Source organism: Peromyscus eremicus, chromosome 8a (assembly GCF_949786415.1).
Source record: "Peromyscus eremicus chromosome 8a, PerEre_H2_v1, whole genome shotgun sequence".
NCBI classification, from domain to species: Eukaryota; Metazoa; Chordata; class Mammalia; order Rodentia; family Cricetidae; genus Peromyscus; species Peromyscus eremicus.
Genome location: NC_081423.1, coordinates 61,774,670 through 61,790,981, shown reverse-complemented (window position 1 = coordinate 61,790,981; position 16,312 = coordinate 61,774,670). Strand labels below are relative to the sequence as shown.

At 40.1% G+C, this 16,312-nt stretch overlaps 1 protein-coding gene across 1 annotated transcript in view; it reads left to right on the top strand.

Annotated features, from left to right (window-relative positions):
- Nlk (nemo like kinase) overlaps positions 1 to 16,312 on the top strand; it is a 131,138-nt gene that overhangs the window by 74,799 nt on the left and 40,027 nt on the right. The window contains exon 3 of the mRNA XM_059271297.1: positions 4,628 to 4,683. Coding sequence (XP_059127280.1) covers positions 4,628 to 4,683 — 56 coding nt within the window. The remainder of the gene's footprint in view (positions 1 to 4,627; positions 4,684 to 16,312) is intronic.

Sequence of the window (16,312 nt, the reverse complement as noted above, 5' to 3'; positions counted from 1 at the left end):
CTTAAAAGTCAGCTTTTCAGCAGTTCTGCAGATAATTGAAGAATATGCATGTCTGGCCATGACCATCATTTTTAAAGAGTAGATCGAAGTCTGCTGGGGTTTCTTTTGGTTTGGGGTTTTTGTTTTGTTTGTTTATGCAGGGTCTCGTGTAGCTCTGGCTGGCCTGAAACGGGTAGACCAGGCAGGGCCTTGAACTCACAGAGATCTGCCTGTTTCTTCCCAAGCGTCACCACATCTGGCTACTTTGCTTTTTTGCAGGTGGTGGAGCTACTTAGATTCCTTCCAAGGCATCTTTACAAGTACCTTTCTGTTTACATCAAAAGGCTCATTTTTCTTCCATCACCCCAAATGATGGTGGAGTTGAATAACTCCTGGCTGTTTAAATGGGAGAGGTGCGCATGAAGCTTAGTGTTTGAACTCTAGCATTCCATCTCGCTCATTCACACTGCTTTTGAGATCCTAGGCCCTTTCTGCTGGTCTGAGTACTGCTTCTGTGTGCTAGAAACACTGTGCTAATGCACCTCCAGTAAACACTTAGATTAGAACAAAACAACAGGCACAAAAACTTGTAGGCAGAGTTTAAACCAGTCAGCAGCCAAATGAGATAGGGCAAATGTCTGACAGTGTTTGTGGCTTTTCTACAGGGAGCCTCATCAAATATGGAATGAGAAAGCCTCAGTCTTCTTAAAATAGGGTTGTCACTTCCCACTAGATAACCTCTAATTAACACAGATAGATTTGAAGTGTAAAATAGCGTTGCCTAATAGACACTGTCACTCTTCGCATCTGTTTTCCCCAAGACAGAATGCGTCGTGCTCAGGTACAGAGCTGAAAGGCTACAAGATACCTAGTAACGTGCTGATTTCTAATCACCTTCTTCAAGCTTCAGACATTGATGTGAGTTTGTGTGTGTGCCACAAGTAGGAAAGTTCCACACATTTGCTACACTGGCTAATGAAAGATTTTAAAATCTATAAAAGTGAGGTCATTGTTTTCATATGATAAAAATTTTCTTTGAAGAAACTGGAAAATGTTTCCTGCTTTTCAAAATCCTAAGTATAAACATTCTAATTTAAAAGGAAATAGAGCTAATCCTTATAGAACAAACCAGACTATTTAAAAACCTCTATGTTTAACTGGCTTGTAACTTGAAGAAAGGCTTTTACTTTTTTTCCCTTTTTTTGCTTTTTCTGTTTGTTTGTTTTGTTTTTGTTTTTCGAGACAAGGTTTCTTTGTGTAACCGTCCTGGCTATCTTAGAACTCACTCTGTAGACCAGGCTGGCCTGGGAACTCACAGAGATTCATCTGCCTCTGCCTCCTGTGGGCTGGGATTAAAGGCGTGTGCCACCACCACCTGGCTGAAAGGCTTTCATTAAAGAAAGGTTTATTTATTTTTTATTTTATTTTTTAAAGATTTATTTATTTATTATGTATGCAGTGTTATGGTATGTATGCCTGCATGCCAGAAGAGGGCACCAAATCTCATTGTAGATTGGTGTAAGCCATCATGTGGTTGCTGGAAATTGAACTCGGGACCTCTGGAAGAACAGCCAGTGCTCTTAACCTCTGAGCCATCTCTCCAGCCCTAAAGAAAGGTTTAATTGAAAACAAATTTTTTTGAGACAGGATTTCACTGTACAGCCCTGGCTGGCCTTGAATTCCTTGTATCATGCTGGTCTCAGACTCATAGAGATACGCCTGCTTCTACCTCCAAAATGCTGGGATTAAAGGCTTGTGTCACCTACCTGGCAACAATTTTTTTTTTCCATTTTTTGTTTTTGTTTTTGGAGACTGGGTTTCTCTGTGTAGTTTTGGAGCCTGTCCTGGAACTTACTCTGTAGACCAGGCTGGCCTTGAACTCACAGAGATCTGCCTGCCTCTGCCTTCCCAGTGCTGGTATAAAGCTTGTGCCATCACCTCCTGGCCAACTTTCTTATTTAAATAAAAAGTGTAAAAAGTGTTAAAAAAGATTCACACCAAATCTGAGCGTGGAAGCTCATGTCTGTAATTCCTGTCCTTGAGAGACTGAGGGAGGAGGACTGCCATGTGTTTGTGGCCAGCTTGAGCTATATACCAAGTATCAGGTCAGCTTGGACTATAGTAAGAGACCCTGTCTTTTCTTTTTCTTTCTCTGTCTCTCTCTCTCTCTCTGTCTATCTCTATCTCTCTATCTCTGTCTCTTCGGAGATATGGTCTCTCTATGTAGCCCTGGCTGGCTTAGAACTGAATGTATCCCAGGCTGGCCTCAAACTTGCAAGAAAGAGATCCACCACCTCAACCTCCTAGGTACTAAGATTAAAGGTGTACACCACCATGTCCAGCTGTGAGATCCTGTCTTACACACACACACACACACACACACACACACACACACACCCCTTAAAAATCTCAAACAATAACGTATAAATTATGTTTGACTAATGCCTCTATCATTTTTTAATCTTAATACAAAGATTTCTCTTCCACCCCTTTTCTTTCCTTTTGTAATTCAATTGTGCAAGAAACCTTGTTCACTTTAAAGGTTTTTCTTTTTCTTTAAAACTATTTTTATTTCCTGTGCTTTGGTGTTTTTGCCTGCATGTATGTCTGTGTGAGGGTGTCAAGATCCTCGGAATTGTAGAGGCAGAGTCAGGTGGGTCTGTGAGTTAGAGGCCGTCCTGGTCTACAGAGTGAGTTCTAGGATGTTCAAGGCTGTTACATAGATAGAGAAACCCTGTCTCAAAAAGAAAAAACAAAAACCCAAAAAGAAAAAAATTGAAAATTTGAGCAGTAGATATTTGATAATACTGAAAAAACATGTGAGCTATCAAGATGGCTCAGTGGGTAAAGGTTCTTATTGCCAAACTGACGACCTGAGTTCATTTCCTGGGACCCACAGGATAGAGGCTCAGGAGAACCAGCTTCCAAAAGGTGTCCCCTGACCTGTACAAACACACCGTGGCCCATGTGCACACACACAATAAGTGCTTTTTTAAATGTTTTTTAATTATGCAGTAAAAATGATCTAAATAAACTTAAATATTTAAACTATCTTAGATCTCTATGTGAGAAAGCAAACAAACATTCAGAAAACCTTAGGTTCCATCCCCAGCATGGTAATAAGTAAATAACTGAGTAAAAGTTGAACAATCAAAATTTTAGACCCTGCAATTTTTTTTTTTTTTTATAGAAATACTTAACTGATGTATAGCTGATGCTTCAAATGTAAGGGGTGGAGGAGCTCCATATGAGGTGGGAATGAACTTCTCAGTAACTAAGGCTGGGTACTGACCACATGGGTTTTCTTCTTTTGCCTGCTTTATAATTTTTTTTTGTTTTGTTTTTTCGAGACAGGGTTTCTCTGTGTAGCTTTGCGCCTTTCCTGGAACTCACTCTGTAGTCCAGGCTGGCCTTGAACTCAAAGAGATCCACCTGCCTCTGCCTCCCTAGTGCTGGGATTAAAGGCATGTGCCACCACCGCCCAGCTATAATTTTTAAATTCTCTACAAGAGAAAAGATTTCTTTAAAGCTATGGTAAACCTGGTGTGTTGGCACACACCTTTAATCCCAGCATTCAGGAAGCAGAGTGAGGCAGATCTCTGTATAGTGAATGGACAGCCATCCAGGACTACACAGTGAGGCCGGGTGTGGGGCGAGGGGTAGGTGTGGAATCAGAAAGCTTGTGCTTGTAGCACAATTTCTTGCTCATCTTTTCTTTGTCCTTTGAGCCCAGTATTTCTCCTTAGCAATTAGGTGTGATGTTGTAACCAGGACTCACAGCAAACTAGACAGCTGTGGGAGCAAGTCCATATACTGTTTTCTGTTGGTAGCTCACTGCTTTCTAAAAAGTGCTGGAATTTCAAATGCCTAATGTCTGTTTCCCCACTCCAGTAATTTCTGTCCTTGTACTTGGAATAAAGTCCATCATGTCTAAAGTGGCTTAAGGAGATTGTGGGTGACGTATTTTCTGCCTTCCTCTTGGTCTTTATACCACTCTACTTCCCTCTGACCCACTGTGTTTCATAACTGAGGACTTTTGCTGTTTCTACAAGCGGGCCTCCGTACTGTCACATTACCTGCTCATTGACTGTTCGAGTCTTAGAATAGTGTTACTTCTGGGAAGCTTTCCCCCTCCACTCTCCTTAATTTTTTCTGCATAGTAATAAAGGGCATGGTTCTGTATTGTGCTAGTGTTGTTTCATGTATCCCTTCCCTTCCAGTCATGAAAATGGGGGCGCTAAATATTTTGTTCATATATATGAACTGGAAACCTACCACAGTGTCCGACAGGTAGAATGTGTGTAGTAAACATTTGCTGAACAGAGGAGCAGAGAAATGGAAGGTAGAGATGGTCTGCATGCTCTGAAAGCAGCTGTGACATTCCTTCCCACCCCTTTTCTGACAGTGCTTGTAGTGTGGATGTAGCCATTTCAGCTTAGCTCGAATCATCTCTTAGGTAGACAGTTGTGGAGCTATCTTAAGGAGTATATACTTTTTTACTAATAAACAGTTCATTTCAGGAGCCAGTTGTTCCTAAGCCTTAAGTCATTAGTTAATAGCATTTACTTGCATTTGTGTCAAACTTTGTTTTCTTTTTCATTCTCTAAATTTGACTTTGTGTTTTGTTTTGTTTTTTCCCTTTTCTCAGGTACTCTCTGCCCTTGACATACTCCAACCTCCACACATTGACTATTTTGAAGAAATGTATCCTAACCAGGGAGTGTGAAAGAAGGGGACATTGACAATTGTTACTGTTTAACATGTTCTTTTACCACCTTTTGGGGGTTTATGTCATGAATTATATTGTCTCATCCTTGCAGAAGTGGTTAAAACCAGGTAATTTTGAAATCCTAAGTCTGTGGTGGAGCTCATTGTTACCAGAGGTCCTCTGTGATGACAGATGGACGTCTGGACAAATCTCGTATTTATTCTCCGTGTAGTTTTGTGAGCTACATGATTACTATCCCATTTTGCAGATAACCAAAGATGCAGCCATGTTGTACAGGAACTCCATGGGATGAGTGGCTTTGCCATACCCAACAGCTGTCTGTCAAGAGGATATAATATTGTGCTTGCTTTTAACACTTAGGCTGTGGTGAAGTTAAATGTTGTGTTCCATGAAAAAAAAAAAATGGCAGTGGCGATGATGGCGGTGATGGCGGTGGTGGTGATGGTGGTGGTGAGGATGGCACTGGCGGTGATGGTGGTCTGTAGCTATTAGTACTATATAGATGCCAAACACACTAAGTTCTTTACACATATTTATTTAATTCCTATAACAAACTGCTGTGTGAAGTACTGTATTTATTCTCATTTTACAGATGGGTAAATTGAGGCATAAAACGTAAGAAACTTGGTGGATATCATAGAGCTAGAAAGTGTTGGGATTGATGTTTAATTCAGTCTGGCTTGAAAGTATCATGTTCTCAACTCCTGCCTATATGAATCTCTCCCATTTCCACTAATGCTGCCTAAAGATTGTTTGTTAGGTATCCAGAGTAATAATGAACAGTAAAGTAATACATGTAACCACTTCTGAGACTGCATGAAGAAAAGGGAGATATAGACAAGGCCATCTTATGGTTGTAGGCTGGGTGCCACCAGTTTCCATTTGCAGGTAACCCAGTGAAGTGTCACATTAAAGATGGAGATTGAGAATCCCATCACTGAGTTGGGTGAAGTCCTGATTGTATGGTCTATTTGAACAAGGGTTTTTATGGATACTTTAGGCCTGTTATGAAATGAAAGCCAATTATTTGTTACTTTTCTGTTTCAGCACTGAAACAAATGAAAATCTTTCCTCTACACTGGTAGCAGTAGCTGGCCATCCCGTCCTAGATAGCTGTAACTGGGGACAATGGAGTGTTCCCAGAGAAAGAGAGCAGCTCGGTGGGCTTGGGAGTGGGGAACCTTGTAAACGGATCACAGTGGCAGGGAGCCGCATGGCTGCGGTGTTTCGGTCTGATAAGCCAAGCTCCTAAGTGCTGTCATCCTTGGCAACATTTTAACCCATGAATCATTTATGAAACGGGTCAGTACAACTTGGTTCAGGTGCCTCAGCAGTGCACATTCTAAAGAAAGCACTTTTGACTTTGTCTCTTATCCAGGTCCTGGTTGATAAGAGAGTCTTTGTATGCTTAATAGACTTTTGGGCCAAGCCAGATCATTCTCACATGTATAAAATTGGCCCGATGTGGTAGCACACATCCATAATCCCAGCACTCAGGAGGCTGAGACAGGATCTTGAGTTTAAGGTCAGCCTGGACCACATTGTAAATTCAAAGCCATCTTAAGACCAGGTCTTGGACAGACGGACAGACAGAGGGGGAGAGAGGGAGAAAGAGAGAGAGGCAGAAAAATTACCTAAGTGTCTGAAAGAACAAGAATTGGAAAGTACTTTCTCACTTCAGTTTGCTACTCAGGCAGAGGCATTAATTACTGCATTTCAAAGGCTTCATGAAAATTGCTTGGAGAGAAGGAAGGTGCCATGGGAGTGAGCAGCACTTCTTCATTCTGCAGAAGTGCCCTCTTAGGCTTGGCCCTGGCTACCTTCTTTAACCTTTTAGTTGATGGTGTCAGTCTGAAGTACTGTTCCTGCCTCTTTGGAAATAAGTTGTTGAAACCAAACATTTATATCAGCAGAAATGTTCTTTTAGATACATATTTTACTATATTGTAGTTTGTATCCGAGGTTCCCAAGACTAGCCGCAGGATTGTTGGACTTCTGGAAGAACTCAGAAGACTCAGAAAAGCTGTTATTCTCATGATTACAGTTTATTGTAGCAAAAGACTGCAGATTAAAATTAGCAAAGGAGAAGGCTCATTGGGCAGGTGTGGGGTTCCAGTTGTGCTCTTTTAGTAGAACAGCTGTGATGTATAGCAACAAGGGCAAGTCATACAAACCAGGGAAGCTCCTTTGAGCCCTTGCTGTTCAGAGACTATATTGTGGGTCGGTTACATAGTATGGAGCCACCCATGTACCCAACCTTCATCTCCAGCCGTCTTTCCCTCCTCTGCTAGAGGGCAGAAGAATACAACATAACACAGAGCGCTGGACATACAAAACAGGTGCTCACCAGAAATCATATTGTAAGCATAAACTTAATGTGCCATAGCCAAACCCCCAAGGATACAGTGATAGCAGTATCAGGCAGGTAGGTACTCCGGTGACTCAAAGGCGATCTCCCAGCCTGAAGACTTTGGACTATATAGGGTTTGGCTAAACCTGGACTACTGAATTTGTCTATGCTGTCCATAAACTGTCTTTGGGGAAAGAATGTTTTAATTTAAACGAAAAAAATGATGAATATGAACACACTAAATACCAAACACATTTCAATTCACTTCATTGAACATTGTCTAATTCACGGTAACAATTTTTGCCTACATTATAGTTCAGTCACAAATTGTTTATATCAAAGATTAATTTTGTGTTCTAAGGTTTGTTGGTCCTTTAAAAAAAATCAAGATGACTTAGCAGAGTAAGGGCACCTGCTTTCAAGCCTGACTACCTAAATTTGATCCCTGGGACCCACATGGTGGGAAGAGAAAGCCAACTCCCACAAGTTGTTTTCTGATCTCCACACATGCACACCCCCACAAACACACTCATAGACACACAATAAATAAATAAGTAAATGTAATGAGATGGAATATTCTACCAGGGAGGGATTCTCTGTCACTTATTATGGACTTATTATGGACCATCATTTAATTGTTCCTGAGAAAACCTTGGTTCATCATGATTTCATGAATTTTCAAAAGAAAAGTTAGGATAGGTAGATTTTAAAACCATTCCTGGTATAGCTGACTTAGTAGTATTAGTAGTCAGTTTCAGTCCATTTTATTAATTAGCTAGTACATGTTTATGATTCATCATGAGTGTTCAAATAAAACCTTTGTCATAAAATACTCATGGAATCTTCTAGTATATGGTTTGCTTAAACATTTACTTTTTTTTTTTTTTTTTTTTGCTTCATATCACCTTGTAACTTCCTTTTAAAATTGACATATTGCTCTTAAAGTAATGGTAAAATCTTTCAATTCTAAACCTCAATATTCTTATGTTTCCTGTCTTCTAGCTTTTGCTTATATGTAGAATCATGAAAAGAAAAAAGCTAGTTAATCTCTGTGAGGTGTTATTTGTGAAAACTGGATGCTTTCACTATGAGAAGGATCGTACCTGTGACAGTTGTAAAGATTGTTCAGGAAGGCATAGTTAGCTTGGACAGCAGTAGATAGCTGAGAGATGAAAGGGAAGGAAATGCCTTGGTTCCATGTGTACTCTGCCTTTGCTCATTCTTCAGTATTCTAAAATGAGTTGTCTGCTTTTGTTTTTCTGTAATGCCGATGAATTTGTTAGTGCCAAAGCAAAAAAAGCCTCTAGATTCTCTTCTGTTAGATAACAAGAAAACATATTACCTAAAACACAGATATATTAAAGATTAATATGGTCTCACGTTGCCATAGGAATTGGATATATTATTTGCCTGTGTCAGAGCCCCTCTACGGTATCTCAGAAATAGCACACATACTACTACACGTAGTCTTAGATAGTGATTGTTTTTCTCTTTCAGAGGGTTGCTGTGTCTTTGTGGATTTTAGAGTGAATAATATTTTGGCTTTTAAATACACTTAGCCCTCTTCTGTTTGTGTGTTCCATAACTAAAATTCAACTATTCTTAGATGGAAATATTCATGAAAAAATTTCATCTGTAACAAGTGTGCACAAATTCCTTATCATTTTTTCTTAATAATGTAACAACTATTTACACAATGTGTATGTTATACTAGGTATAAGTCATCTAAAAATGTCTTAAAGTAATGAGAGGAGCTGGCAATATAGACCAATGCTTGAAACATTTGTCTAGCATGCACAAGGACCTGGGTTCAGTATCCCATGCATGGGAGGATCTGTGTATTTGAGGGGTTTTGGTATCTGATGAGGGGCCTAGAAACAAGCTCATGAAGATACCGAAGGAGCACATTGTATATGGGCATGGCATAGTGCTGTTAGAAACTGTTTTTGAAGCCTACTTGAGACTTGTTTTTGACAAGTTCTAAATATATTTGTTACACATAGTGAATTTGTTTGTTTGTTGGATATTTAATTGAAGAGATCCATACTTAGAGTCAGTCAGTCTGTCTGTCTTGTTTCTCTCCCTCCTGCATTGCCCTCACCTCTGTATATGCTCACGTATGTATTGCCTAAGTTGTAAGGGGAAAGAACTAATCTTCCATTGTACATACATTTACTATATAGTTACACTTTTTCTAAGATAAGAAAAATTGTGATGCTATGTTATGTAATTCAGTTTTAATATACAAGCATTTGTAAACCAGGAGGTAGGGGGCTGGAGAGATGGCTCAGCCATTAAAAGCACTTACTGGTCTTTCAGAGGGCCTGAGTTAAGAACCCAGTATGTATATTGAGTGACCCACAACTACCTGTGTCTCCAGAGAGATCCTACCCCTCTGGCCTCCTGTTTACACTCAGACACACATACAGACACGTAATGAAAAATAATAAAAATAAACCTTTAAAACTAAAAGATGATTTGAATTTAATTGAAAGCTGGCCCTGGTAGCAAATTCTTATAATCCTAGCAGTTGGGAGGGGTAAGGTGGAGGATCAGGAGTTTAAAGCCAGCCTTCGTTATATAAGACCCTGTCTCAAATCTCCCACTGTTTCCCCTCAAAGCCCTAGTTGAATAGTTAATATTGTTCTAGAAAATCTGAGTTTTCTGAGCATTTTGATGTAATCAGGTGTACAGGATCAGTATATAGCGTTGTACAGTTAATTATCTGTTTCCCCAGAGAAACTGAAGCTAATAAACATGATCATATTGATGTCTTATAGGAAATTTGCTTATATATATATATATATATATATATATATATATATATATATATATATATATATGCAAATTTATATATTGGGTTGTTTTGTTTGGTTTTGTTTGGTTTGGTTTTTGGTTTTTCGAGACAAGGTTTCTCTGTGTAGCTTTGCGCCTTTCCCTGGAACTCCCTCTGTAGCCCAGGCTGGCCTCGAACTCACAGAGATCCTCCTGTCTCTGCCTCCCGAGTGCTGGGATTAAAGGCATGCGCCACCACTGCCCCAGCTGCTTATATTTTTAAATAGTATGATTCTGAGATTATCCAGCAACTAAAATTGGCCAGTATATAGATTGTAATTGTTTCCATACCTGCCTGTAGAAGTCAGTGCAGAAGGAGTAGGAAGTCCCACCAAGACCTGGTATACCTTCCAGTGTTACTTTATTTTACATTTTTTTTTTTTATTGTGTGAGAGTGGGTATGAGTACATACATGCTATAATGCACACATGGAGGTTAGAAACAACTTGCAGGCAGGCATCAGTTCTCTCCTACCATGTGGGTCCCAGGGGTCAAACTCAGGTTGTCAGGCTTGGCATCAAGTTCCTTTACCAAGGACTGTCTTGCCAGCCTCAGATTTGATGTTGTTGTTTTGTCTTGTTGGTTTTTTTGAACAGGGTTTCTCCCTGTACCTTTGGAACCTGTCCTGAAACTCATTCTATAGACCAGGCTCACCTCAGACTCACAGAGATCTACCTACCTCTGCCTCCTGAATGCTGGAATTAAGGATGCACCACCACTGCCCGGCCAGCCCGCTCTCCCCCACCTCCCCCCCAGCTGAGGACCGAACCCAGGGCGCCTTGCACTTGCTAGGTAAACGCTCTACCACTGAGCTAAATCCCCAACCCCTAAAGATTTTTTTTTTTTTTTTTTTGATTGCTTCTTTGAGATGGGTTCTTACTATGTAGCCCAGGCTGGCCTCAAATTGGTGAGCCTCTTTTTTTTTTTTTTTTTTTTTTTTTTTTGGCGGGGGAGGGCAGGTGGTTTCGAGACGAGGTTTCTCTGTGTAGCTTTGTGCCTTTCCTGGATCTCGCTTTGTAGTCCAGGCTGGCCTCGAACTCACAGAGATCCTCCTGCGTCTGCCTCCCAAGTGCTGGGATTAAAGGCGTGTGCCACCACTGCCCGGCTTATTTGACTTTCTTAAAGATTGTGTATATTTTTCTAAATTAGTGAATTAGCTTTGAATGGATTACATTTTTCATTTTGTACTCCGAGTTTCTGTTAGAAAACTGTATGAAAACTGTTTGCAACTTAATTACATTTGGCTACTGAAGTTAAACTCAGAAAAACATTTCTAATTGTTTGACTGGGAAACAGTATTTCCTGTAGTCAGGATTCTGCACTCTGTGCAGTACACATAAACAGGCCTCTTACATAGTACCAGATGATTACTAGATTAGAAATAAATACTAATTTGTTTTGGAAAAGGCGTATTTTTAGCTTGAGATTCTTAGTGTTTTGTGGTAAAAAGTACGTATGATGCAAGTCTTCTGTGCTAAGAAGCACTTGGTGGAAATGAGAGGTCTAATGGAGTGACCATACATCCTCATTTGTAACTAGTCTTGGATTTTACCTTCATCTCCTGGTCTAGTTATTAATGTTAGTTATTACACTCTCAGAAGTGTCCTTCTTTGGATGTTAGATTTGCATGATTTTCTTTGCTTAGTTGTGTCTGTTTTTTTGAAACAGGATTTCACTGTGTTTAGGCTGAGCTTGAATTCCAAATCCTGGTGCCTCAGCCTTCTGATTACAGGTGTGTGCCACCACGAGCAGCTTTTGGACGGTAGACTTGGTATTACAGGAGTGTCTAGTGATAGTGGTTCCAGCCCATTAAAACTTTGTAGCCTTTGGAAAGTCTAGGAGCCAGTGCAGAGGAGAACCAGCAAATGAAGTGCATAGGTAATCATGCTCTTACACGACAGCTGTGTGGCATGGACCAGAAACCCGCCCTGAGACTTAAAGAGACACATTAAGAATTTCTTGTTAGCCGGGCAGTGGTGGTGCTGCATGCCTTTAATCCCAGCACTCAGGAGGCAGATGCAGGTGGATCCCTGAGTTTGAGGCTAGCCTGATCTACAGAGTGAGTTCCAGGAGGACAGCCAGGGCTGTTTCACGAAGAAAACCTGTCTCAAAAAAGCAAGGGAAAAAAAAGAAAAAAAAAGAATTTCTTGTTGATATGTTCCATGAGCATAAGTATTATTAATCTTATTTGCAGGAATTTGTCTTTTTTCAACACTGTGTTCCTGTCACTTGAAACAATGCCTGACATAATAGGTACAAAATAAACATTTTTAAATGATAAAGTAAAAGAGTCTCTGCCCTACAGATTTTATAATCTAGTATAAAATCCAGCCATATAGATAATGATTATGATACAGGTTTGAAAATATTGTGATGATTTAAAAACAGAGACTGGGGGTGATAATACATGCCTGTAATTCCAGTACTGGGAGGCAGAGGACCAGGGGTTCAGTGGTAGCCTGAGCTACAGGATGTCTCCAGAAACAAGGTATAGTGAGGACACCGGAGATCTGATTTTGACTGTTTCCATTTTAATTTTACAAGCTGGATTACTTGAAAAGCACTTGATGATGTAAAGCAAAAGTTTTCGGTTACATAGTGTCACCAAGCATGGCCCTTTACCACGGAAGTAGAGACAATGCCCAGAAGACTAGAACAGAACAGCCAAGCAATAGCCAGATTCCCAATCAGTGATCATTTTGTCTGTGTCTCGTGGGCCTTGTTTAGTCATTCAGCCAAACAGCTGTTAAGTGTGTGACTTTAATTTCTGTGCATACAAACTTTAGAAAGAAATTTAATGTGTCCTAAATACTTTACTTCTATCTTCATTTTAAGATGAAGAAACTCAGGGCTGGAGAGATGGCTCAGTGGGTAAGAGCACTGGCTATAATTGCAGAGAGGATCCAGTGTCCTCTTCTGGCTTTCCTGGGCACCAGGCACATGTGTAGTACACAGACTTATATGCAGGCAAGAAAACATTCATGTACATTAATTTTTTTTTTTTGTTTTTTTGGCTTTTCGAGACAGGGTTTTAAATTTTTAATTAAAAAGGAAGAAATAGAGTAGCTAATGGTTGTGGTAGGATGTTCCAGTTGGAGCGGCAGAAGCAAGCTTTCATGAATGCTCAGTCTTTGTTTGGCTAGAGATTAGCATACAGTTTCATAATAATTTAGACTGGAGTAAATGTTCTCAAGTTCTCTTGGGCAGAATGACATTTTAAACTAAATTATCTGGACACAGAAGTAGATTTCTCAGACCTGTTGTCTGCTCAGACTAATTTGAGGTCTTGATGGCTTTTGGAGAATGAGTTTATACTTGTTAGCTGTGGTCTGGGCTTGTACACATGTGCAAACAGGGCAAGATAACTGTACTTGGAACACGGCGATAGTACAGATTAGAGAGGGTTACGCTGTTAAGATCCACAGTAGGCTACATACAGGAGAGTTCTCATGGGCCAATGGCCCCTTCTTCTGGTGTCTATAAGGAGAGTGTGGTTACTAAAAAGTGTTATTTGTGTGGTTCTCTGTTTTGACTCAGATTAGGTACACAGTTTGCCTTACTCAGCATGCACTCAAAACCAGTTTAGGCCAGATCAGCCTTTCTGTTCTTCCTACCCAGATATATTGAAAATACATTTGAGTAGAAGTTGTCTAAACTTGATTGTTGTCAGGGTAGAGATACTTACACGACTGTTCAGAGAGGTGTACACTTAGGCCAGTTCAGGCGGGGGTCTGAGAGTCTGATGTTACTGGGTGCATTGTTTGGAGAGGGGGGTGATGGGCATAGCATGTGCAGATAAAGGAGTTCCAGTTAGAAGAGGGAGGAAGCATATAATGACCAAAACCAAACAGGGTCCCGGGTTACTAAACTATTCCCTCTGCTTGCCTCCCTCACACTTGTTGTATTGGGGGGAAATCCATGTATTTTGCAACTTCTTGGATTGATGTTTACTCTGAGTATATTAAGAGATCATTGAAGATTTGACTTTTTGTAAATGAAAACTGTGGGGCAATAAAGTGTTCTCAGTGTAGGTAGAAGCTTACTTAAAAAAAAAAAAAAAGACACCTGTTTTGGATGGTTCCGTTTTGAGACATCTATGTAGCTCAGGCTGTTTTCAGGTATGCTGTGTAGCTGAGGATGGCCTTGAGTTTCTAGTCCTGCGGCCCCCACCTCTCAGCTGCTGCCATACAGCCATGTCCTCCCACTGCAGTGCTGGGATCAAACCTAAGGCTTCTTGTAAGCTAGACAAACATTCTGCCTAGCTACAGCTACAGTTCTTAAAATTGTTATAGTCTTTCTTTTTTTCTTTCTTTCTTTTTTTTAAGGAAACTATTCTAGTCTTTGTGGCTTCTGTGGCTTCTTTTGAATACTTGATTGACTTTTTTTTTTTTTTTTTAATCAGGGTCTCAACTAGCCAAGGTTGTCCTGGAACTTGTTCTATAACCCAGGCCAGCCAAGGTTGTCCTGGAACTTACTCTATAACCCAGGCTGGCCTCCAACTGGGGTTTATGAGTGTAAGTGTTTTTGATGGTCGCTGTTGGGGATCATCAGGCTCTACCATCCACATATGACAGGCACAGAGCTGGCTTGTCTTCCCCAATGCACTTTGTAAAGGCTGAGATTTGAAATAACACCCTTTTTTCTGGGATGCTCTTCTTTTGTTTTTTATTTACTTATTTATTTTTTTTTTGAGACAGGGTCTTTTGTATCCCAGGCTAGCCTCAAAATCCTGATCCTTTACTTCCACCTCCCAAATGATGAGAATACAGGTATGCACTACCACATCCAATTTTATACAGTGCTAGAGACTGAATCCAGGGCTTTGTGCAAGCTAAGCAAGCACTTTATCACTTGGGCAGGCATATCCCAGCCCTCTTGTCTTATTATGTATATAATTATAGTTTCAGTGACAGAGACTCAGTCAACAGATTTCTGGACAATAACAAACTAGAGTGACAGCTTTCCACCTTGTTTACAGTTTTTCTGGTGATACAGTTGATTTTTAGTCAGTTTTTTAATTATTTATTTTTAAGGGTGTGTGTGTGTGTGTGTCTGTCTGTCTGTCTGTCTGTCTATCTACCTGTCTACATGAGGTCAGAGGTGTCCCATCCCTTTGGATCTAGAGTTACAGGCAGTAGTGAGCCACCTGTTGTGGGTGCTGGGAACTGTCTTTGTGTTCAGTACAAGAGCACTATGTGTTCTTAACCAATGAGCCATCTCTCCAGCCCCCATGATTTCTAAGTCAATTTTAAATTGAAATTGAGGTAGTTTTAATTTTTGACATTCTATACAATAAATTCATTTGCTTTAAAAGGGAAAGGAATTTGCCTTTGCCGGGGAAAGCAATGCCATTCAAATAATTGAACAGGATGACCTTTTATCCCATTGATTTCTGTAGAGAAGCACGGGTATGCCTCAGAAAAGGTCAATGGTAATAATTGAAGCACACACCGATTTTTCTCTGCTTGCAAAGCACCATACTTTTTGTTGCAGGGATGATGAGATTTAGGGCTGACCATTTGTTAAAAGAGAACATAGCTTGCTTACATTGGCACATTGCTGTTTTTCTTAGAAAGCATTATTTGAAATTGACAGTATCCACACCAGAGCCTATGCCCATATAGTTAATGCTTTCATTTTCATTTCAGATGAAATCTAGGTTGAAATTTCCCTCTCTGTGGACTTGATTTAAAAAGGAGGGAGAAAGTAAAGGAAGAGAATTCATTAAGTCTTATGTATTTATGATTGGAATTTTCTTTCAACTAGGAATGGCAGGAGTTTAAAATTCATATTTGGAATGGATTAGAGCATGTTTTAACTGGCATTCATGTATAAGAGAATCTGGCTGGAGGGTTTAATACACTATAATATGCAAATCAAGAATTTACTGTGCCCTTTGGAAAAGTCCCTTGACTGTCATATTTGTTCCAGCATGTATCACATCAAGATGAAGACGTTTTAAAGGTGCTTGAGTCAGGCCTGACAACTTCAGTTTGATCCCTAGGCCCCCAGAGTGGAATGAGAGAACTGACTCCACAGAGTTGTCCTCTGACCTCTGTAGACAAGCTGTGATGTATACTCGCACACACAGACACACACTCTTATTCTTGATCAATCTAGAAATGAAGACCAAGTTCGATCCTAGCACCTGGGGGCTAGAGGCAGGCAGGTAGATCTGTATGAGTTTGAGGCCAGTTTGGTCTACAAATAATAATAATAATAATAATAATAATAATTATTATTATTATTATTATTATTATTATTATTATTATATCACCAATGAGAGAGACTTTTTTTTTTTTTTTGAGGCAGAATTTCATTATGTATCCCAATCTGGTCTCAGATTTGGAGGTTTTCCTGCCTCAGCCTCAGTTCTGGGAATGCACACCTAACTGCTATACCTGGCTTAAGATGAAGAT